The 24,622-nt window shown below is 52.0% G+C and overlaps 1 protein-coding gene across 1 annotated transcript in view; it reads left to right on the forward strand.

Annotated features, from left to right (window-relative positions):
- PLB1 (phospholipase B1) overlaps window positions 1-24,622 on the forward strand; it is a 128,594-nt gene that overhangs the window by 87,728 nt on the left and 16,244 nt on the right. The window contains exons 36-50 of the mRNA XM_007470893.1: window positions 83-134; window positions 855-935; window positions 1,496-1,561; window positions 4,138-4,238; window positions 5,231-5,312; window positions 5,989-6,093; window positions 7,141-7,236; window positions 7,790-7,861; window positions 14,240-14,305; window positions 17,453-17,513; window positions 18,080-18,138; window positions 20,099-20,166; window positions 20,414-20,457; window positions 20,671-20,770; window positions 24,527-24,578. Of these exons, the coding sequence (XP_007470955.1) occupies window positions 83-134; window positions 855-935; window positions 1,496-1,561; window positions 4,138-4,238; window positions 5,231-5,312; window positions 5,989-6,093; window positions 7,141-7,236; window positions 7,790-7,861; window positions 14,240-14,305; window positions 17,453-17,513; window positions 18,080-18,138; window positions 20,099-20,166; window positions 20,414-20,457; window positions 20,671-20,770; window positions 24,527-24,578 (1,105 nt within the window). The remainder of the gene's footprint in view (window positions 1-82; window positions 135-854; window positions 936-1,495; window positions 1,562-4,137; window positions 4,239-5,230; window positions 5,313-5,988; window positions 6,094-7,140; window positions 7,237-7,789; window positions 7,862-14,239; window positions 14,306-17,452; window positions 17,514-18,079; window positions 18,139-20,098; window positions 20,167-20,413; window positions 20,458-20,670; window positions 20,771-24,526; window positions 24,579-24,622) is intronic.

Genomic DNA, 24,622 nt, shown 5'->3' on the forward strand with positions numbered 1-24,622 from the left:
GTAGAAACCTCCAGCTCAAGCCCTTTAGGGTGAAAGGTCTGGGCGCTGTTCCTCAACAGGACTGATTTCCTCTCCTCCTCAGGGAACTTTCAAGCCAAGTCCGGACTCTGATACAGAAGATGAAAGAGGACCATGTGAGTCAGATTTCTGGTTACTTTTACATTGCTTTTTCTTCTTTTTTCTTTTTGGCTGCCTCGGGTCTTCGTTGCTGTGCGCCCGCTTCCTCTAGTTGTGGCGAGCGGGGGCTACTCTTCTCTGCGGTGCGTGGGATTCTCATGGCGGTGGCTTCTCTTGTTGCAGAGCACGGGCTCTAGGCACGTGGGCTTCAGTAGTTGTGGCTCGCGGGCTCTGGAGAGCAGGCTCAGTAGTTGTGGCGCGAGGGCTTCGTTGCTCCGCAGCATGTGGGATCTTCCTGGACCAGGGCTCGAACCCGTGTCCCCTGCACTGGCAGGCGGATTCTTAACCACTGTGTCACCAACGAAGCCCTATGGTTATTTTTAAACACTAACTTTCTGACCCACTGAAGTCCCCAAATGGAATTGTCTGCCATGAAACCAGTGAGCCCCCTGTCACTAGAGGCATTCAAGCAGCAGTAGGGCAGCCCCTGTCGAAGGCCCTCTGGAGATTACGTCAGCTGGGGGGAGGTTTGTTGCCGATCACAGTGACCTTGAAAATCCCTCCTGATGCTAAGAATCTGTGGTCTATAAACAAACCTCTGAAGTTCTGTCAGCTCTGAGATTCTGATGCTGTTATTTCAAGAGGGCAAGGAAGTTTTAGAGGTTTGAATGGATTTCCTAGAGCTGTGGTGTTTTTATTTGTTGGAAATCATCAGGCATTTTCCTCCCTCTGTATAGAGAGTAAATTTCCACGAGGACTGGAAGGTCATCACGGTGTTGATCGGAGGCAGTGACTTATGTGACTACTGCACGGATTCGGTAATGGGGGCGGGCCAGGCCTACTCATCGCCCTTGATTTGACCTGTAAGCCTTAGAGATCCTATCTGAGAACAGTCCCTAGAGTCAACCCTAGGATTGTCCACCTACATCTGTGTGTGTGTGCGCGCGCACACGCACATGCACACGCAATTCACACACGTGCACACACACACTTCTTGCCCCCCGAACCCTCGCATTTCTGGCTCCACCCCCATGTCCCAGCTGGCGTGAGGCAGCAAGTGACAGATATACAGTGCTTCTATTCCCATTTCTTACAACTCCTGAGAATTCAGAAAGAGAAGAAACAGTAAAGCCCAAGCCCGTGAAAGGGGTACTAGACACATTCTGCTCCTGAGCTAAAGCCGTGGCTGAAGGTTCCAGTCTTCTGTCCGGCCCATCTTTGGCAACAGCGAGTAGCCAACTGTTCATCTCAGATTCTGACATGACGAGTTGGTCACAGTTGGATGCCGAGGGAGAACGAGGCCTTGGGGCTGGAGGCGGGTGGGGAGACTGCCCCCTCCCCCTAACCAGCTCCTCTTCTGCATCCTGTCTCTTCCCAGAATCTGTATTCTGCAGCCAACTTTTTTGCCCATCTCCGAAATGCCCTGGACATCCTGCACAGAGAGGTGAGTGGCGGGCTCCCACAAGCTGGACACAGCTCAAGCGTGTTGGGGGCAAGAGGGTGAAATGCCCCCTCCCCTGAAGGAGACAGACAAGGACGTGGGCTCCTGCCCTTTTCAGAGTTTGGGGCTTCCCCCGAAGGAAGCCTCATTCTATTTGGAATCAGCCCCGAGGGTCTCAGGCTTGAAGAAGGGAAGGCAGTCCCCCCACCTCTACCTGGGACATTCCCTGGTGGAGGCAGCTGGGTGGCTCCCAGGCTGGGCACTGCTCTCTGAGTGGCAGGTGGTGTCTACAGTAGGCCCTCTCTGGTCTCCCCACCCTCTGGCATGGACAGGCCTTTCCAGCTGCCCAGGAGGGGGCGCTCTGACTACCAGATGCTTCTTTAAACACTAACTTTCTGACCCACTGAAGTCCCCAAATGGAATTGTCTGCCATGAAACCAGTGAGCCCCCTGTCACTAGAGGCATTCAAGCAGCAGTAGGGCAGCCCCTGTCGAAGGCCCTCTGGAGATTACGTCAGCTGGGGGGAGGTTTGTTGCCGATCACAGTGACCTTGAAAATCCCTCCTGATGCTAAGAATCTGTGGTCTATAAACAAACCTCTGAAGTTCTGTCAGCTCTGAGATTCTGATGCTGTTATTTCAAGAGGGCAAGGAAGTTTTAGAGGTTTGAATGGATTTCCTAGAGCTGTGGTGTTTTTATTTGTTGGAAATCATCAGGCATTTTCCTCCCTCTGTATAGAGAGTAAATTTCCACGAGGACTGGAAGGTCATCACGGTGTTGATCGGAGGCAGTGACTTATGTGACTACTGCACGGATTCGGTAATGGGGGCGGGCCAGGCCTACTCATCGCCCTTGATTTGACCTGTAAGCCTTAGAGATCCTATCTGAGAACAGTCCCTAGAGTCAACCCTAGGATTGTCCACCTACATCTGTGTGTGTGTGCGCGCGCACACGCACATGCACACGCAATTCACACACGTGCACACACACACTTCTTGCCCCCCGAACCCTCGCATTTCTGGCTCCACCCCCATGTCCCAGCTGGCGTGAGGCAGCAAGTGACAGATATACAGTGCTTCTATTCCCATTTCTTACAACTCCTGAGAATTCAGAAAGAGAAGAAACAGTAAAGCCCAAGCCCGTGAAAGGGGTACTAGACACATTCTGCTCCTGAGCTAAAGCCGTGGCTGAAGGTTCCAGTCTTCTGTCCGGCCCATCTTTGGCAACAGCGAGTAGCCAACTGTTCATCTCAGATTCTGACATGACGAGTTGGTCACAGTTGGATGCCGAGGGAGAACGAGGCCTTGGGGCTGGAGGCGGGTGGGGAGACTGCCCCCTCCCCCTAACCAGCTCCTCTTCTGCATCCTGTCTCTTCCCAGAATCTGTATTCTGCAGCCAACTTTTTTGCCCATCTCCGAAATGCCCTGGACATCCTGCACAGAGAGGTGAGTGGCGGGCTCCCACAAGCTGGACACAGCTCAAGCGTGTTGGGGGCAAGAGGGTGAAATGCCCCCTCCCCTGAAGGAGACAGACAAGGACGTGGGCTCCTGCCCTTTTCAGAGTTTGGGGCTTCCCCCGAAGGAAGCCTCATTCTATTTGGAATCAGCCCCGAGGGTCTCAGGCTTGAAGAAGGGAAGGCAGTCCCCCCACCTCTACCTGGGACATTCCCTGGTGGAGGCAGCTGGGTGGCTCCCAGGCTGGGCACTGCTCTCTGAGTGGCAGGTGGTGTCTACAGTAGGCCCTCTCTGGTCTCCCCACCCTCTGGCATGGACAGGCCTTTCCAGCTGCCCAGGAGGGGGCGCTCTGACTACCAGATGCTTCTATGGGTTGCCAAGACCCTGGGCCTTCTCAGCAGAGTTAGCCCAGGTCGGGCTGGAAGGAGACAGTCAAGGGCTAATGTCCTGGCAAACGGGGCACCTACCTCACCAAATTGAAAGCTGACGGATTTGGGGCTTCCCTGGTGGCGCAGTGGTTAAGAATCCGCCTGCCAGCGCGGGAGACACAGCTTCAAGCCCTGGTCTGGGAAGATCCCACATGCCGCGGAGCAGCTAGGCCCATGCGCCACAACTACTGAGCCCATGTGCCACAGCTACTGAAGCCCGCGCAAGTAGAGCCCATGCTCCGCAACAAGAGAAGCCACCACAATGAGAAGCCTGCGCACCGCAACGAAGAGTAGCCCCCACTCGCCACAACTAGAGAAAGCCCGCGTGCAGCAGCGAGGACCCAACGCGGCCAAAACTAAATAAATAAATAAATTTTTTTTTTTAAAAGATTTTAAAAAATATTAACAAATTTTAAAAAAGAAAGCTAACGGATTTGGGTTCACTAACCGATGGCTGAACGAGCTAAGCCCTCAGCATTTAGACTCGGGTCTGCCATGTTGTCCCACTCCGGGAGGCCCATTCATGCTGCTGCCAACATGGGTGGCACAGCCTGCAGGGCCCTAGGTGGTCACCTTGTGTCGACACCTCCCAGAACCCAACTCAGGGACTCCGGAGCCAGATCCCACTTCTTGGGGCCCTAAGGCAGCTTGTGAAAGAAGCCCCTCAGCCCCTCTCTCATCTGAAGCCTCTCCCGTAGGTACCCCGGGCGCTGGTCAACCTCGTGGACTTCATGAGCCCCCGCGTCATGCGGCGCGTGTTCCTGGGGAACCCCGACAAGTGCCCGGTGCAGCAGGCCAGGTAGGCGGGTGCTTGCTGGTCTGGCTCATGTGGTGGGGACTCCTCGGGGTCTCTGTGACTTGGTCCGTCCATGTGTGCAAGTCTGTAACAGGGTCTGTGCCAGGACCACCTCCTTCTGGGAAGTTGGAGCCAGGGCCCCCGCTTGCCAGCCTCAGGGTACCAGCGAGAACCTCTGTGATACGGGGAAGCCACGGGGAAGAGGTTAGGGCTGGGACACACACTAGTTCTCAGAGACGGTGCAGCCCAGCCTGCGAGAAGGAGAAACATATAGGGACGTGTCCACAGGTGGTGGAAGCGCAACGGAAAGCAAGGGAATGGTCCCCAAGATTCCCTTACCTCTGTGGGGAAGAAGTGAATTGGGGAAGGACACAGGGAGCTTCCAGCTGGGAGTGTTTTGTTTCTTAAGCTGCGTGAGAGGTGCAAGGTGTGTGTTTTATTATTCTTCCTACATTATATATCCATATACTCACTTAACAAATACTTTTTAAAATTTTGCTGTGCACCAGGTACTATTCTGAGTGCTCTAGAGATATCTTTTTTAACATTAAGTGTATTTTATGGATGTGAAATAATCCATAACACAACAAAAGGGGACACAGTGGGGCACTAGTGTGAACTCAGGAGGTGTCTGAGGCATGAGCATCAGAGGCCCTGAAATACCAGCTCCAGTGCCAGAGTATGCACTTGTACTTTATTTCTAAACACTGAACATTGGCTTTTCATTGTCTAAATTCATGTGTTCAGCGTAATTTGCTGCAGGCCCAGGGCCTGTGGTCCAACACTTGTACTCTGTTAACGTGAGAGGGTGCCCATCCGTACACCCTTGGGGCTTTGTCCATTCCCCTGTCAGGCCTGAAACCTGCCCTGAGCACACGCGGCAGAGCCTCCTAAGCCAGGGCTCCGGTGAGCGCCTCACCCCGCCCCACGCAGCAGAGTCAGTCTCTGGCCTAAGCTTCTGCTCTGGGTCCCCCTGCCTCCCCCTCTCTGTGCAGCATTTTGTGTAACTGCGTTCTGACCCTGCGGGAGAGCTCCCAAGAGCTGGCCAGGCTGGAGGCCGTCACCCGAGCCTACCAGGTAAGACCAAGAAAGTCTCTCCTCCCCCTCGATGAACACGCCAGTCCAGAGCCCCCCGGGGGAGGCAAACGGGGAAGGGAAGAGCTAGCTGTTCAGGCTTTGAGGGGTAACATCGCCCTCCAGGCCACTTCCTGGCTGAGGTGTCTCAGGCAGCCCAGTTGGAGTCATCCCAAAGGAACCCAGGTGGCAGAGTCCTCATGGCTGAGCTGTCCTTGGTGGCTCAGCCCTGACACTTGGCCTGAAGAGGGCGGCAGCCCTAGGTGCCCCATCGGGCTACCTTTCCCTCCACTGCACCCTGGAGGCCCAGCTGTCCCCCCAACCTCCCACCTCCCCAACAGGCAGCCCACGCACGAATGGGGAGGTTGCAGGTCCCGAGCCTGGAGGCCCTCTGGAGACTCTCCCTAGGTTTTTCTGTTCCTTGTGGGACTTCCTGCCCGGCCCTTCAGAACTTGCGGTCCACTTAAAACCAAAACCGAAAGGTGGCACAACCCATATCCAATACTCTGGAAAGAGATTTACCATCAGGTGTGTCTGTGTTCTCAACGGGAGAACTGAGTCAGCCCACCTGTTGAGGGAGACGGGGACAAGGACACTACCCACCCACCCCCACCCCTGCCCTAATGGGCACCTGGAGCCCCAGGGCCCGTGTGGAAGGCACCCATGTGTGTGTCCGCAGAGCAGCATGCGTGAGCTGGTGGAGTCAGGCCGCTACGACACGCGGGAGGACTTCTCCGTGGTGCTGCAGCCCTTCTTCAACAGCATCCAGCTCCCCATCCTGGCGGTAGGCTCCCTGCCCTCCCTGACAGGGCTGCCAAAGGGAGGAGAAAATTCAAGGCAGAAATGCCAAGTGCTTCCGTGAGAGTGAGAATAAGTGGGGCAGACCCGGGCAGCTCTCCAGCTGCTGGTCTGGTGGGTACAGCTTCCCCGAACATCAGAGCTGCATTCCCAGAGGCAGTGCCACGTGAGATGTTCTCATTACTACTCATCACAGCCTCCATTTTATTGAGCACCTACTATGTGCCAGGCACTGTGCGCACCATGCATCAAATCTTCACAACTGCCTTTTGAGGTGAGTTTTATCATCCCCACGTAACAGAGGCTCAGAGTCTTGAAGTATCTTCCCTAAAATCATACAGGAAATAAGGCACAGAGGTGAGATTGGAACATGTCCAATTCCAGACTATTTACTTTCTGCCCCACAGCCAACACTGCAGTTATAACGGAGGGTACCGTTTCCGCCCCTGGCTCTGCTCTCCACTTGACACTTCCACTCTGAGCAGAAGAGCTCTGTGAATGCACCAGGGTGGGGACTCAGTTCTCTCTACCTGGGCCTCCATCCCAAGGGCCTGGCCTACCTGGAGGGAAGCCGGAGGAAGCTTTGAGCACCTAGGCTTTGCCCAGGCCTGCCCCAAGGCTTGGCCTTTTCTCCCCACCAAGGTCACTGGGACCAGCTGGCCAAGGGCTGGGAGGATTTTCCCAGCTGGCTGACCAAGACTTCCTCAGGGACTAGCATCTCATCCCCTCAACCATGGCATGGGTTACATACATGTGCCTAAAAATACATATAGCACTTTTTTAATTAAATAAGGGGAATTGTGGGACCAGAAAGCAGATTAGGAGTTTGGGGTCACTCAAGGCTATTGATCTGTGGGACTGCTCTGATCTCCCTCTCGAGGTGAGCAGGGCCTTAGGAAGCCACGGGCGGGGAGCACCCTCGGGGGAGGAGGGCATTGAGAGGTCAACCCCAGGGGTCAGGCCCACCAGCTGTGGCCCACTATCCAACCTCGGCACCAACGGGATCTTAAGGACGTCTGTTTCTCTCCTTCAGGATGGGCGCCCGGATGTGTCCTTCTTTGCCCCAGACTGCCTCCATCCAAATCAGAAATTCCACTCCCAGCTCTCCAGAGCCCTTTGGGTCAATATGGTAAAATAAGTGGGATGTCCCTGGTTCTCTGGGGTTCTAGTCTAGAGCAAAGCCCCTTAGAATGGAGCTTGTTCCTGGCCTCCCTTTGCAAGCAAGATACAGAGGAGCAGTGGCCAGCGCATCTGTGGAAGTCTGTATAGAACTGAAAATACGGAGTCCTTACGATTCCAGGATCAACTGCCTCCCCTCTTACGGGCTTTGAACTGCGGTGCGGGACTCTTTACATCAGTGCAAGGCAGAACCCTCACGTTTATTCAATATTTTCTACGTGTCAGCAGCTGTTCTAGGCAGTTTAAGCCGTGTTATCTCATTTAAGCTTCTCAACAGCCCTGCAAGAAAAGTCTTAGGAGTTTATGAGGAAACTGAATCCTACAGAAGCTAAGAAACTTGCCCAGTATCCCACAGCTGGCAACTGGCAGTGCCAGGAGTAGAAGCCAGACCCCCTGAAATCGAATTCTGAGCTTTGCCCACCGCAGGATGCCCTGCCAGGGAATGTTCACTTCAGTGGAAACAAATTAGTACGCACATTGTCTCTCTTGTCTTCCTCAATCAGCTTGAACCACTAGGAAAGAAAACGGATACCCTGGACCTGACGGCAGATATACCCCTCCCCTGCCCTGCTCAGGTAATGAGGGAGGGCCTGCTGTGCTGCTCTCCAGAAACCCAGAGCTCAGACCCCACCCATCCCCTTCACCCCACACGACAGCTTCCCCTTTGCCCATCTTGTCCCCTGACTGGGAGAGGACGGACTTCGGAGGATGGAGGGAAGTGGAGAACAGAGACGGGTAGAAGAGGGCACAGAAGCCCCTGTGTCTCTGGGAGAGGCAGGTGGGAGAGGAGGCCTGGGCCCAGTAGAGGGAGACGAGCAGGGTGACGGATGTGGATTCTTGAGAAGCGGCGTTAATAAGCCAGAAGGTGGCAAGACCACTCATTTCAGCAGCGGTACGTGGGGCAGTTGGGAAGGTCTGGCTGCAGGTTGGAGGCCTAGCAAGAAGCCAGCTGGCCTCAGAAGCTGTGGTTAGTGGTCGTCGAGCCTGGATCGGGAATGTCCGGCAGGGAGAGGGTCAGAGAGGAGAGCCCTGGAGCTGGGTGGGGGAGGGACAAGCAGGCCCGGTCTTGCCGTGACTGGGGTGAGGCTGGCTGGGCTCCTTTTAAGGAGGAAGATCTAAGTGGTTGTTAAACCTGACTTCAGGCCCAGGAGTGGGGCAGGTACACGTGCCCATTGCCTTCAACCCCCTCTTCTAGCCCCTGTCTTATGGCTCTTTAACCAAATAAGGCTGAGGCCAGAGAGCCCTCAGAGGCAATGAAAGCAGGAGAGCCTGACCCAGTCTGGGAGGCTGGGTTTCGCACCTGGGTCGGGCGGCTTTGCCCTCTCCCACCCCCCCAGCTGAGCAGGGAGAGGACCTGCAGCTCCCCCGTGTGTCTGCCAGGGCTCCAGAGACAGTGGGCAGACCTGCCTGGTATACCCCTCCCTGTCTGCTGCCTTCCCCACCCGAGTCTCAGGCCCAGGCTCAGCCTTGTGTACCATCAGCTTCATCAGGAGGGTGGGAAGAAGGGATGCGGGTGTGAAGGCAGTGGTAGCAGAGGGCTCAGATGCCAGGTCCAGGGCTTGGAGCGAAGGAGATTGTCAAAAGATGTAGTAATCAGTGCAACGTGGGCAAGGTCCTAGAGCGCCCTTCTGTGCCAGGTGTAAACCCTTTAATTGCTAGATCCATGTACAGCGGGTTCTAGGGGAGGGGCCTGGCAACCTGGGTAGTGGGCGCATTCGGGGACTCAGAGCAGTGGCTGTAAGCCATACGGGGGCGAGTATTTCAATATTTTCACAACCCATATGGCCATACTGAACATCAGCCATGGAAAACCCTCTCCAATCTGCCAATTCCCCTTCCATTAAATAGTAAAAGTAACAACCCATTCCCGGGAGCCGTCATTTGCTCTCCTCACAAATATCTGTTAAGTACCAGGTTGGAGCCTAGGCACTGGGGCAGGTAGAGCCCTGTCACCATAGGCTTCAAAGTCCCAGATCAGGCAAGGAGCCCCAGAAGGCTGCTGCCTCACCCAGAATCTCAAGCCACATCGGGCTCCGCTTCTCCTGGACAGAACCTGACTGAGCCACTGGTGAGCAGAGGAGAGCAAATCCAGCCTCCTGGAACCCTAGAAGCCCAGCCTGGGAGAAGCGGTTGCCAGGCAACCCCAGAGCACATTCCAAAAGGATCCATCTGTTGGCCAGCCCCACTTCACCGCGCCAGGCAACGTAGAATTCTGCATTCCTCAGGTCCCATCTGCTCCCTCCCATGTGCCTTGGAGCTATATATAAAAGTCCACCGGCAACTCAGTGTGAGCTGACAGGGGCCAGGCAGCACACATTTTAATCCTAGCTGAGTCTAAACATAGAGGCCACAGGCAGGACCCAGCAGGGAGGAGGGGACAGGGACGGATGCAAGCACTGGGGAGCTCTCTTAGCTTCCTGCCTGCTCCTCCCCCAGCCCCAATCAACTGCAAGTGCATTCTGCCCAGCCAGGTCGGGCACTTAACACTTTTTTTTTTTTGCGGTACGCGGGCCTCTCACTGCCGCGGCCTCTCCCGTTGCGGAGCACAGGCTCCAGACGCACAGGCTCAGCGGCCATGGCTCACGGGGCCCAGCCGCTCCGCGGCATGTGGGATCTTCCCAGACCGGGGCACGAACCCGTGTCCCCTGCATCGGCAGGCGGACTCTCAACCACTGCGCCACCAGGGAAGCCCTATGGCCAACTTTTGATCAGTTGCTCTGTGGACTGTGACTGTTGTCCCCTTCCTGCCTTCATGGCCTCTGCCCACTCCTTCCCTAACCCAGGGCAGCTGGCTGTGGCTCCTCCTCAGGCTTTGAAGAAATCAGCCAAAGATGAGCGGAGTCCTTTTTCAGGTCTTCTTTTTTTTGCCCTCTCTAGAAGCGTTTGTCAGAGAAGCCCTATGCCAACTTTTGATCAGTTGCTCTGTGGACTGTGACTGTTGTCCCCTTCCTGCCTTCATGGCCTCTGCCCACTCCTTCCCTAACCCAGGGCAGCTGGCTGTGGCTCCTCCTCAGGCTTTGAAGAAATCAGCCAAAGATGAGCGGAGTCCTTTTTCAGGTCTTCTTTTTTTTGCCCTCTCTAGAAGCGTTTGTCAGAGTTAGCTACCTCCTCCGTGAATTTATTCCTCCTTGCATTCGTGGATGTAAAACCACCTTGATTGTTCTGTTTTTCTAGCGCCTGCCCCTTCTCATCTCTTTTAATGACCCTCCTTCCTTTCTCCCAGCATCAAAAATGTGGACATTCTCCAACTTCCATGTCTCAGCCCTATTCTCTTTTCTCTTTCCTCTTTCTTTAGGTCCCCTCACTCTGAGATCTGTCCATTACCAGGGTTTCCTGTTAAATTTCTTTGCCTAGGATCCCCCAACCTGTGTTGTCATCTCTTACTTTTTTTCCCCAAACTTGAGCTCTGTTTCTAACCCTTAAGAGATCTTTCCCCCTTGGTTGCCCTCTATGGTGTAAGTTTACCCAAAAGGCAGATTAAATATATGATCAGGGTACCCACAGAATGGGGGAACCAGGGGGAAACACGGAGAGACAAACTGAAATAATTTCAAGTGATATTTCATCCAGTCTTTCATCTTGAGAAAAAGCTGAGGTTTGTTGGATTCCCTTGTACTTCCTTCATTGTTTAGCAGTGTTTCTCTTTTGAATTACGTATGGGGTCTATTATCTTTTGAATGCTTTGGACGTCTAAGTCTCCCATTCCTGCCCGGACCTCCTCATCATCTCAAACTCAACATATTCATTGAAAAAATAGTGTTTGAGTAACAACGTCCAAATAGGAACGAAATAGCTGTCTTCCCAAACTCTCTGATCCTTAGGACTTCCTATTTCTGTCCACGTTGTTGTGGCTGTCACAGTTCTGCAGGTGTGAAACGTCAGGCACGCTATCTGATAGGATCCTTCCTAGTGCTTTTCCCGCTGGCACCCTTTCCGTTTCCACTGCCACCACCCCAGTTCAGGTCCTCAACACTTTGTGTGTTAAAGGTCACCTGATGCTTCCCATCATAGAGCAACAGAGAATTTTATAACCTCAGGATCTCAGTGCAGAGGGCCTTGGAGTCCTGTTGAGGCAATCTCTCATATAATAATTGAATTATTCTACCACATCCCTCCCAAGGCAACTAGAGGCTATGGCCTCTGCTTAAACTTCCACACTCTCAAGGCAGTGCTTTTCTAACAGCCAAGTGGCTACCAGTTAACATGTTGTAAAATCAGCCTAGTAGGTCGTGTTTGGGATGGGAGGATGGGATGGGAGGATGGGATGAGGTGGGACAGAAATGTCAGAGGGTGTTCCACGTACTGCTGTTATGTCCTCCTCTTTTCTACCACTACCACCCTCCCCTGGGTCTTCTCCTCAGTTTCCTCAACTATTTATAGCAGACAAGTGTCCCAAACCCTGCCTCACGTAGTAGGTATGTCTCCTTGGAACGTGGCCCCCCCTTAAGTTGGTGCCCGGCCCTGACAGTACACACCTGGTTTGGTCTGAGCAGCACAGAACAGAAGAAAACCAGCTCTCCTTCACGGAACTTTACACCTAGTAACGCTGCCAAGGTGAACATGACCTTTTCCCGGAACCACTGACTCACGTTGCTGACTCACATCAGGTGGCTGTCCGGGCTGTGCCCACCGGCAGGCCACACCATCTTTGCACAGCTCTAACTAGGAGAACATTTCCTTGTGCTGGCCTTCAATAGGCTTAGCTTTCTACTTACTGGTGTTATCAACCTAGCCTAGGAGAGCCAGCGGACTAAATGGGCTCCCTCTCCCCTCTGCTCAGCGCCAGGCCTTTTACCCAGTCTGACTCATGCACAGTGCGGCCAACGGACAGTAAAACAGGCCCAGGGCACCCAGGCCGCCTGTCTGCCACTGTCCTGGACCTGTTCTCATTGTTCCTGTTCTGGCCTCACTCCCCACCGCATTCCAGTGTCTCCCTGACGCCTTAGTTCAGTCTCCCCTCTCTGGCCCCTCCCTCTACCATTGGATCATGTGATGGAATAGACTCTCCAGTTTGATTTTAAGCATGTCTGGAAGGGCAGGGAGCGTCTTTGCCCTCCGGTTCTTCCTGTGGTAGCCACTCTGAGACTAGCTCCAGCCCCCAGGCCCTGTGCCCAATCGGGGCTCCCGTGAAGTGGGGAGAGAACGATAACGAGTGACCCCCCTCTCCCAGTGAGTCTCGTCTTTGAGGACCACACATTCCCGGATCTTGCAACCGTTCCTCAGCAATTACTGCACTTACTGGACGCACTATCCTCTGATGCTTCGCTGCCTGATGCTTCTCATGTTCTCTGCCTGACTGGGTTGTAAGCCTCTGTATCCTCCCCTCATTCTGGCACCTAGAACAGAGCTCTGAACGCATGGGGCTCTACAAAGGTGGGTCATTTATTTATAGGGTGCTCCCAGAGTGCCCTCGTCTGACGGTGAAGCTCAGGGGACACAATAGCGTTGGCCAGAGACAAGCCTCGTTAGCCGGGGCGACGTGCCATTGTAAGCTCTGTCTCCTTGCAGTGTTGCAGATGGTCCAGGGCACACTTCCTGCCCTTGGCCCCGAGTGGCCCCTCTGAATCGTGTTGCAGCTAGGAATGCCAAGACTCGGAGGTTAGGAGAGACGTGCACTGCCCAGGGAGCCAAGGTCTGTGCTGAGGGCTAGGGCTTTCATGTACCTAGATTTCATCCTCCAAGGTGACTGCTGAGACCTTCTCTTCCTCATCCCTCTGTCTGACCAGCAGGGTCTTTCTCGGACCTGACCCCTGTGATCAGGAGGAATTCCCCGTGAGGAATGGAAGGAGGCCACTGCTGGTCAGGAGGCTTGACGGGTCGGGCCCAGCTCCGCACTCACTGCCTGCTCTCCACCTGGAGCAGGTCCCTCCTCCACTCTGCCCCCCAGTTGCTCCTCATCTGTAAAGCGGGGGCATTCAGGGGTTGCAAACTCAGATGCAGTGCCAGGCAGGAGCACGACTGTGTGGATCGGATCAGGTCTGGGACAAGAGGAGGTGGTAGGGCCAGAACTGAAGGGCACACACCTCTTCTGGAAGCATTCAGAGTTGGTCTCCTCTCCCTTCCTTTCCTCCTCTCCCTTTTTAAGCACCTTTCAGGCCAAAATAGAGCAGCTGGGCAGTCAGCTTTCAACGCCTGGTTTGGATCTCTTCTCCAACATTCCGGTTCTTCCTACTTAACTCCCGTGTTATTCCCAAATTTTCAGACCATGGCCCTTCTACCCCACTCAGCACGTCTTGTGAAGGTGTTGACAGCCCTGGGCTGTTTGGCCTGACCTCTGGCTTATGAACTTCTTTTTGCTTCACAGTCATTTTCACATTTTCTCATTACCCGCTTTCCCCCGTTTCTCCTTTGTTTACTTCCTTCTTCGACTAAATTATCACCCACAACTGAATAGACCTGGATTCTTGACTGGGCATGTGTGAAACTGATTGTAAAATAAATAGGCGAGCAGGGAATGAAGAGGCTGTTTCATGAGGAAAAAACACAACCAGAGTATGTGGAGCCAACCCGAAGGGGGTAAGATACATAATTCAAAGGAGGCAAAATAATAATAATAGCAACAGATATTAAAATACATTGATGATCATAACACTTCTTGGTGAAGAAAAAAGTGCCATAATGTGAATCTCTTGCCAGAGAAATGACAAAGGAAAGAAAATGATTCTGAGGATTAGGGAGATGTTCAATGGTCAGGGTGAAAACAAAAGCGCAGAACCCTAAATAGAACATGTATGGAACCCTTTGTAGGCCTTTTATTGTGCATCCCTTGTCAACGCTGTTATGGAAAACCCTCTAGGGAATGAATGAAATTATGTTTGTACGGTTCTTTCTATTTAAATGCAGAAGATCATGTTAAATAAATCTACAGGACAGGATTGTTAGTACTTAATGTTTCCCAAGCAATCTTCCAGGCTGTCAGATAACCTCTCCCTGTGGTTTCTTTTCTCTCTTAGAATGAACCCTTCCTGAGAACCGCCCGGAACAGTAACTACACATACCCCACCAAGCCATCTATTGAGGTAACCCCTGATGCATGTCTGCCTCTCTCAGGGACAAACCATTTCCACCTCCCAGCGACTCGGGGCGTGGTGTGGGTTTCCGAGAGTTAGCTTAATCAGAAACGTTACCCCTCTTACATACTGGAAATTGGAATGTGACGAAAAGGCTCCTGAACCACAAAGTCCCAGGATTGCCCTAACATGTTCTCAAGTGTTTACCTGATGTCAGCAACCAACTAGAGGAAGCGCCTATGGATCAGTTGTCTTTGACCTTTGCACAAACATCATTTCTGATCAGGCAGCTCAGCCTTTCAAGAAGAGATGAGGGGGAGGCGGTGGGTATGATGCACTGTCAATTTCCTGTAGTTGAGTGGGAAGAACCTCAATTCCGGGGGCTGGGCCCAACAGGAAGCTGACACATATGCAGGTGGGTCTCCAGGGCTTGCTTGGTTCAAGTCAATCATTCTAGCTCTGAGGATTCAGGGCCCATGGCTTTAGGGGCAGCTACTGCAAAGATGGCCTCAAGGATCCTGAACCACACCAGGCCTTGCAGGACCCGGCCTGGTCCAGACCACATGTGTCGGCCACCAGATCGAGGGATCAACCACCAGTGTCGGATGAGCACCTATGGTTTGTCCAGTCTTGTGCAAGGGGCCGGAGGGCGTTCAGAGAAGTGTCCGCGTGGTCCTGCCCTCAGGAGTTAGAGGTCATTCCAGACTGGGCACCTACTATGTGTCAGACACTGATTCAGGAAGATAGAGCAGTGGACCAGACAGATGATGGGTCCCACCCCTCACGGAGCTTACAATCTACCGGAGGGGGCATCCGGTAGACAGCTAAGCACAATCATTTCATAGAGTGAAGACAGCTCTGAGGAAGGTGATGCAGGAGAGTGAGATGGGGCAGGGAGGGTGGCATGTTCTGATGAGCCGTGCAGACCACGTCAGGCCTCTCTGAGGAGGAGAGATTGGAGTTGGGATGCGTATGATGAAAAGACGCCGGCTATCTGGAGAGCCAGAGCCAGAGTCCCAGGCAGGACCAGGGAGTGCAAAGGCTCAGAAGTGGGGCTGAGTTGGGTGTATTTGATGAGAGAAAGAAGTCAGTGTGGCTGTGGGCGTGTGAATGAGGTAGAGAGTAGGTCATGAGACCAGAGGGTTTATTGAGGGACCGATCACACAGAATCTGAATCCCTAAGAAAGAAGGTTGGACTTCAGGTGGAGCGCTGTGGGAAACTGTCGGAGGTTCTAGGAGAAGGTGATGTAATCTATTTCACCTTTTTAAAGACCCCCTGACTAGTGTGGAAAATGGATTCGGGAGCAGCAGAAGTGATTGAGGAAAGACCTTTTATAAGCCAGCTGAAGCACTGAGACTAACTCACCTGAAACTATTGAAGAACCGTTAGGCGCTAAGCGCTGGGATACAAGCCATGTGGTAATGCCACCATCCAGCCTCTCTGAATTCTCTCAGGCTCATGTTAGCCCAACAGAGGCGTGTACCAGGCCAACCACGGACAAAATCCATTAGAATTGAAATGTCAGCTACATCTTGTCAGTTGGGCATTGACTGATTTATCTAACATGCGTATATTTATTGGATGCCTAAATGGCACAGGCACTGTGCAAAGTGCTTGGTATACACTGGTGAATACAGTGGTTCCGGTTCTGTCCTCTTGGATCTTAGTCTCATGTGTCTTTGCCTCTGTTGCTGGAAGAGTTAAAAACCCAGGCCTAGAAAGTGGTGGGATTTGTTTCTTTTTTTTAAATACCTTGCTATTTAAATTAGCCACAGACAGGCAACAGCAACATTACTTGAGAACTTGTTAGAAATGCAGAGTCTTAGGCAGCACACCAGTCCTGCTGTCTCAGGATCTGCATTTAACAAGACCCGCAGGGGATCCAGGTGGCCTGGAGTAGGGTGCCAAGTACAGTTCTTCCCTTGGGACAGACGAGAGCGCTCCATTTCCAACCTGGGTCTGTTCATCTGCATGGGATGGGCTTGTCTCTGGCTCACCAGTTCTCTGAGATGTTTCTAAAGTGCTCACGGCTATAGAATTTTTTAAAATTGCGTCTTCCCCGGATATTTGTCATCTGCGCACAAACGTATTCTTGATTTCAGTAGAACTCCCGCACAGAAGGACTCCGTCCGTGTGATGAATTGAGCAATTCCTTGGAATAAACTAAATTACATCAGATTAAGCAACTAATATTTAAAGGAAGTTTCATTTTTGCTCCCTTGTGAGAGGGGTGTTTTAACAAGGCATGTCTTCCTCATCATGTGACCAAATGAAAGAGACAAGCTTCCAAAGCCTTTGGCAACCACACGCCTAGAGAATCAGTCAACCGGACAACACCTGTGTGTGGAGCCCTACTGTGCACTCAGCCCTACTGGGCTTGTCCCTCAGGCCCCTCTGGGCACGTGCAAGCATCTGCAGTAGGGAAGGAACTCTATCTTTCCCCCAACTTCTGCGCCCTCTGCTTCCCTCCCCATCCCCTCGTCCAGCGCCTGGCAAGTGTGCCCTATATTCCAGAGACAAGAGAATTGGACTGAAGGTATCCAGGTTATAGACGTTAATTTATATACATACAAGGAATTGTTTGGCTATTAAGTGAAATACACCAAAAGAAATGATATGCACATATTCAGAAATGATATGCAGAAACCAGAAACTTCGCAGTTGTAAAAATTTCACGTTACTGTCCTAAATATATTGTAATTATTGTTTTGGTCCTAGCATTGTAATTAGTGTCCATTAGTTTCATGTTAAACGCCACCACCAAAACCCGCATGGAACCTCTTACTAGGTATCCAAGTCTGTGTTCCTTTGGGAGACCACCTGTTGCACACCTTCACTGTTTTCTCCCCTGCTTTGGATGACTGTGGGCTCCATTTAAGGGTATAGATAAGTTGAGGTGGGAAGGACTGTGGGTGTGCATGAGTGTGTCCACACATCATGTGTTTTGTGCATGGCGGGTGGGGAGAGACCTATTTTCTCCTCTCTGATTCCCCTCTCACTCCGTCCACAACTCGCAGCTCTAGCCTCACACGATCCCCTACAGTAACACAATTCCAGCCTCCACCAAGAATTCCTAAGCTAGTCCTTCCTAGGCTGAGGCTAACCTTCCTGCACATTGAGTGTCAGGCATTGTGTCTTTCCTCCTGTTGATTTAGAACTGGGGCAGTGACTTCCTGTGTGAGGAGTGGAATCCTTCCAACAGTGTCCCCACGTCAGGTTAGTATAAACATCATCACCCCCTTCAGTCAAGGGCCTGGCTAAGTGTCAGGTTGTTGGGAGAACCTACAAACACACCTCGGAGCCTTGAGCAGGTCTTGCTGATTCCCATGCAGTGCAGACCTTGATCCCGGGTAGCCCATGACAGGCTAGGCTGCAGCACTGCTGGGCTCCCAGGCTCTCCACAAACCACACTTCTCCCCTCGGCTTAGTCCCAATGGCAGCCTTTCAGACCTCCCTGCCCAGTGAGGTAGGTATAGTCAGGGATTGGGGTCCTCTCTACCTGTGCTCATGACCCACCCGCCCCCCACCCAGCTGGAACTTTCCTGGACCACTCCAGTGTGAATTGGGCTTCTATCAGGATGGATAAGAGCCATCAAGCCCATTACCTTCAGTGCCTTAGTTGCTCTGAATAGATGGAAAATACAAATTTTCTAAAGCCTTGGGCTGGAAATAAGTTTAATGGGAACCTGTGGGATAGGAACAGAATCTCAGACTCCTAGCCAAGTTAATAGTTTCAAAGGAAGACTTCCACTGACCATCCATCTTTTTTCCTGTCTCCCTAGTCCATGAGCTCCGACCAGCGGATATCAAAGTGGTGGCTGCCCTGGGTGACTGGCTGACTGTGAGTACCGAGCTGGGCCAGGCCCTGTGCGGAATCACCTCTTCCTCCACATCAGCTCTGTGTTCAGCATTTAGCTGAGAACGTATACCCGTGTCCAGCAATGAAACATAGCCAGGCAGCCGCAAAACACCACCAGGCAATCGAGAATGCCCTCCCCTCCACCCTTCCACAGCCTGGCTCAATACCACCTCTTCCACGGGGCCTCCCCTCCATCCCCTGATAGAAGCCGTCCATCCCCCTTCCCCACTGTTCCCAAGCATTTCATCTGCGTGTGTTAAGGCAGCGGTCCCCAACCTTTCTGGCACCAGGGACAGGTTTCGTGGAAGACGGTTTTTCCACGGACAGGGGACGGGGGGCAGGGGATGGGTTCAGGTGCTAATGGGAGCGATGAGTAGCGGTGGGGAATCGCAGATGAAGCTTCGCTCGCTTGCCCGCCACTCACCTCCTGCAGTGTGGCCCAGCTCCTAACGGGCTTCGGACCAGTACTGGTCCGAGGCCCGGGGGTTGGGGCCCCCTGTGTTAAGGTACTTATCCAAGTCTGCCTGCCTTTACCAGGGAGCTCATCTCCTTCACCCAGACTCCTAGGGTGGTGGGTCTTACCCACACACTGCCCAGCACCCGCTCACCCCATTTAAGGATGTGTTCGTGGGGTCAGAGGGGGCCCAATACCTGCACATAGCACGGTTTCACTGAAGGAGTTGTATTGGCCAACTATTTAGCTATTGTCTGTGTGTGAGACACTCTGCTAGCAATTCAGAGGGAAAATAAGTACGACATGTAGTCTTAACCCGCTGGAAACTTGTCCGTCTGGGGAAATAAAAAACACTTACACAGAAGGAGGTACGTAATCGCATAGGGGACAAACAGGACTTGTGAAATCAGGTATTCATTTCAGTAAAGAACAACCTCTCCAGATGTGTGTGAGTGTGTTTTAACTTTGGTATGAACGTGGGGAAAGCTGTGGAAGGAAGGATACACACCAGGCTCTTAACCACTGATTGATTCTGCTAGTGTGTATGTGAGGGCAAGGGGTGAGGAGGGAGGGGATGTAGAACCTGGAGCAGGAGGCAGGTTATTAAAGTAGGGGTAAGTTGTTAATTAAAACATCTTTGTATGATTTTACTGGTTATAGTGAACACATATTACTTTTGTAATTTTCAAAGAGGAATACTCTCTTTTTTCAAGATAGGGGCTTTAGAAAGCAACTATACTCCAATAAACATTAATTTTAAAAATAGGGCCTTTAGAAAAAGCGTTATGGAGGAGGCAGAAATTGACAAAGGTGTTAGAGAATGAACTGGAGACTTAATGGCTGGAAAGGAGGAACTTTAGCATTCCCAGAAAGGATGGAGTGGCTGGTGGTAGGCCGGTCCAAGGCCCTCATGCTTCAGATCAACTTGTTTAGACCTGAAGGTTTGTGTGGACAGGAAAGGAGGTGGTGAACAAGGAAAGGAAAGTGGAAACCAGGTCATGGCGAGCTTCGAATGTTGGTGAAGGGGTTTGGCTCTGACCCTGTGAGTAAGAGAGACCCACTGAAAGGTCAGAGTCAGGGGGAGGCGTGAAGGAACAGGTGTGCTTGGCAGAGCAGGTGGGCAGCCCCGTGAGATGGGAAGAGACACTGGAGACCGTGGGGTCAGGTGGAGGCCAGAGCTGTCCATGGTGAGGAGATGAGAGCCTCACCTGGAAATACGGCAAAGGGAACACGAAGAGAGGGATGGAAGCCAGAGAGCTTGGGGAGGAAGAATCTTGCTTCGTCCGCAACTTGGTTAGCGGTTGCGTGTGGAAGATTGGGAAGTCAGGACAACTCCGAGATCAAGTGGCCTGGGGCAAAGCTGGTACCATTTTCAGAAAAGGTAAATCCAGGTCCCAGCTGCTACACCAGGGCAAGAGGGCCCCTCCCCAGTGCCCCCAGCCTGCACCCGACCCAGCCCAGCTCTAGAGCCTTCTCTTTGCCTTTCAGACAGCGGTGGGAGCCCGACCCAGCAACTCCAGTGACCTCCCCACATCCTGGAGGGGACTCTCCTGGAGGTGAGGGTGTTCTCCACTCATCTCTGTTGATGATGCTCCCCACAGAAGCGTGGGTGGTGTGTTTCCCTGTCACCCCTCCAGGGATGAGACTGGGTACTCGAGGCCCGGTGCTGGGATGCAAGGCGACGCCCCGATGCTTCTGTTATTCCTAAGGGGGATGGGAATCCTGCCCCAGGGCCGACTGTCTGGTTCTGACTCAGAAATATGATGACCTGTGATTTTAACAAATGTGCTTTCTCTTCCCCAGCATTGGAGGGGACGGCGACTTGGGGACCCACACCACACTGCCCAGTAAGTAGCAACACGGAGAGGCACCATCACTGTGGCCGTAACAACCCCTCCCTGAGGCCAGGGCCCTTCCCCTGAGCGAGGGAAGAGAAGGTTGTAAGGAGAGGAGTCAGCCTGCCCTGAAAAGACCCAGAAGCGTACTGCCCACGCCTGTGCCCCAACACTGCACGTCCACCTCCCTCTCACCTGTGCTCTCTGCTCCTTCTGTCTTCAAAGACATCCTAAAGAAGTTCAACCCCCAAATCTTCGGCTTCTCCGCCGGCACCCGAGAGGAGGCGGCCGGGCTGAATGCAGCAGTGCCAGAGGCCAGAGCCCGGTGAGTACACGTGGGTACCGGAGGGACAGAGGAGGGCAAGGCTAAGGGATCGGGGTCAAGAGAAGGGTGGTGTCTGGGACCCGGGCCCACAGACGGGCCGTCCTCTGTCCCTCCAGTACCCACGTCTAACTCACCGAGCTCTGGCCCCTGGCACTGCTGCATTCAGCAGTGCCGTGGTGCACGGAGCACTTCTGCCGCCCGGCACTGAGCTGCCCCCTCACGTGGATTATCTCCTGTAATCCTTACACCCTTCAAGATGGATACTAGCATGAGGACACAGAGGCTTAGACCGTTTCCTGAATGGCCCAAGGTTATCAGAGCGAGTGACCAGAGGAGTCAGGATCAGACCAGGCTGAATCAGAGCCTTCGCTCTGCCCACTGCGCTGTTAGCGCCTCTCAGGGCAGCGGGGAGAAGCCCTTGAGGGTGGCCGGACAGGAAGCATGCGGCCAGGGCGCAGGGTGCCCTCCTGCTGACTCCAGCTGGCCTCCCAGCCCAGAGGAGGCTGGGGTCGAATGTGCAGGTGACAACTCTCAGCACCTTGGGGACACAGAGCAGGACCTCACGGCTGGCCGCCCTTCCCTTCTCCCTTCTCTCGCCTCTGAACCTCCAGCCCTTGACTCTGAAAAAGCTGTATTTTGACACTAGGGAGTTAGATGGTAGGGCCCTCAAAACAACATGGCAGTTGTTTGTTTTCACTTGGATTTCTGTGGTTGACAACAACCCAGATAATTAAAGTTGAAATGCCTGACGGAGTTCATTGATTTTCTGCACAGAGCGTGCTGGGTTTTTGCTTTGTAGAAGGGTTGCTGCACTCAGATCACCAGGGAAACAGAACCGGCTTGACTCACTCTGTTTACAGGGAAAGTTCCTTTCAGACGCGGTAAGGAGGGCCCCACGCTCGCTTTGAGCCTCTGAGCCACAGGAAACTATGTCAGGTCCTCAACCTCATAAGCAGGAAGAATTATTTGCTGCAAAAAACTGGGCTTCATGGGGCCATAATATCAACCTCTAGTTGCTGGTATTACCATTATTATCATTATTATTATCTTTTTATTATTATTTTTTTAGAGCCCAGGCTTCATTAACCAGGAATTGATTCCTTAGTCTGTTGACATTCAAGCCCCTTGCCCCTTTCCTGCTTCACTTCTCTTAAGCTGCTTTTTCTATTTCACTGCTGCTTGGTGTCTCCATCAGGCACCGAGAGTGGCAGGGGAAGAGTGGCAGGGGAAGTAGCCGAGATACGCAGCTGCTTGTTAGTATCTCTGCGGTCCCGTGTTAGGGGAAAGGAGAGCGAGCCATTAGTCAGCTTAAGTAAGCAAGTTTGGAGAACTGTTCTGTGAGTCTCCCTTATCTGCACTGTGCCATTTAGCACGGTGTGGGTAAGGATGAGTTCACCTAAAGAGAAAGATAAATACCACAGCAGAGCAGCCAGGATAATGAGACCTGAGGTCAGACCATCTATGTCTATATCCCAGCTCCCAGACTTGCTGGCTGTGTGACCTTGGGCAAGTCACTTAGTATCTCTGAGTTTCCCCATCTATAAATGAGAATAATAATAGTACCTATTTCTCAGAGTTGTCACAAGGATTAAATGAGACCAATAACCCATGGAAAGCACTTAGTACAGTATATAATATGTATGCAAGAAAAGTCTGTCATTATTAGAGTATTTTGTTTCAAAGTTTTATTCAAGATCGAACTTCCTTTCCATCCATCAATAAGCAAGAATTCACTGAACAGCTGGGAAGGACTGAGCCCTCAAGATGGTTACTAAAAGATACAAAAGAATCAAAAAGTGAACTGCCTGCCTATAAAGAGCTTGCTTTCTAGTTAAGAAGGCTAAACCAAACAGGACATAATTTGGGGGAAAAAAAACCCAGCGCTGTGTAATGGCAACGTTGCAGACTGAAATGATTTTGTTCTTTGGAGCACAACTGAGAGAAGAGAAAGGTATAAGATGTGAACCGGGCAACAGGCTAAATACAGACAGATGCAGACCCGGGAGGGACCCCAGAAGTCATCTAGTCTTGGCTCTTTGTTTAAAAGATGAAAAAATTCAAGGCTAGCAGGACCCGGTAACTTGGGTGAGCTCCACAGCACCGTTGGTAGCAGAGCTGGAAGGGGGACTCCTGGTCCTGTAACTCCCAGAGCATGGCTCTTCACATCAAGACTGAAAAAGGAAACAGAGGAGGTGTGGATAAACAAGCCCAGAGAGAAGGCCCACGGGGGAGGTAGGGCTTGCGCTGAGCCTGACGCACGGGAAGGACCATGGCTGGGAAGAGGAGAGAAGAGGCCATTCCTGACTTCCCCTAGGGCCCTTGAGGGCTTATCACCCGTGGATTCCCCTATTCATATCTTGAACCTATTAAAAGGTTACAGGGATTTCTGTGGTCACCTTTAACCAGAACAGGCTTTCTTTATAGCTTTCTGACACACGCATCAATAGCAGTAGCATGTGAGATACGGTCCTGAATGTATTAATGAGAAACATGGCAGGGATGGTACCATGTATGCTTGGCCACATGCCCAGCTCATTGTGGACATGCAAAGATTTAAAATGCCCATTCTGTACCAGTTACTGCTTTTATGACTCCTTCCATGGAAGCCTCCACTGGCTGTATCCCTTCTCACATACATATCATTTTTTAAATAACAGTTTATTGAGGTGTAATCGACGAGTACACTGTACATATTAAAAGCGTACAATTTGATCAGTTTGTTATATGCATATACCTGTGAAACCATTACCACAATCAAGATGATAAATATATCCATCACCTCCAAAAGTTTCCCTGTATTGCTTTGTAATCAATCTCTCCCTCCCGCCCCTTCCTGTCTCTACCCCACTCGCTGGGCCCCAGGTAACCACTGACCTGCTTTCTTGTCAGTATAGATTAGTTTTAATTTTCTAGAACTTTACAGAAACAGAACCATAGACTATGTACTCTTTTCTTGTCTAACTTTTTCCGCCCAGCAAAATTATTTTGAGATACATCCCCCATTGTTTTGTGTATCACTGGTTCATTCCCCTTTATTGCTGGGTAAGCTTCCATTGACATACCTGTCTCTCATCCAGAAGCATTCAATTCCTCGTTCATGGCAGGTATCCAGGAGGGGAAGGAAGAGCTAGTCCTGTCCGTATTTGTCTCCCCCGTCCTGTTTTGTTGCAAGCGGGAGAAAGGAGGAGATGGGGAATGGTGTGGAAATCCAAAGGAACTACAGAGAAGAATAAAGGGTTAAAGGAACGGAGAGTGGGACTTAGAGGTAAAGGTTAAAGGAGTCGTGAAGCCTGGAAAGGAGAAAGCTGAGGGATCATTTGGGACGACGAAGTTTTTCAAATATACAAAAGGTTATTTTTAAAACAGGCAGCCAAATAACTGAACAGGTTTAGTTCAGTTTCATCCTGCAGTGAAAGTGCTGGATGAAATATAAGGGAATGTCCCTGATGGGAAGGTCGAGCAGATCCCCCCTGAAGTGGCTTCAGAGGACCAGGCCTGCAGAAGGGGGTGGTGAGGTGCAGATTAGCCCTTGGCAGGGTCAGGATCAATTACGGCTCCAAGGTCCATGGCAGATCTTTGATTCTTTTAAACAGCTTGAGATTTCTTGAGAATTGAAAGCCTTTCAATGCATTCTGAAGGAGTGAACTTTATATAATATTTTTCTTCCTGAAACATCTCCTCGCCAGGCCCAAATCCTACAGCTTGAGCCCTCCCTCATGAGCCAGCCCTGACGTCCCCTTCTCTTCCCCCGCACAGTGACATGCCGGCCCAGGCCCGGGACCTCATGGAGCGAATGAAGAACAGCCCTGTGAGTACAGGACCCTGGGCCACCCCTGGAAGGTGCTCTGTCTG

The sequence above is a fragment of the Lipotes vexillifer genome, unplaced genomic scaffold (assembly GCF_000442215.2).
Source record: "Lipotes vexillifer unplaced genomic scaffold, Lipotes_vexillifer_v1.1 scaffold717, whole genome shotgun sequence".
In the NCBI taxonomy this organism is placed as follows: Eukaryota; Metazoa; Chordata; class Mammalia; order Artiodactyla; family Lipotidae; genus Lipotes; species Lipotes vexillifer.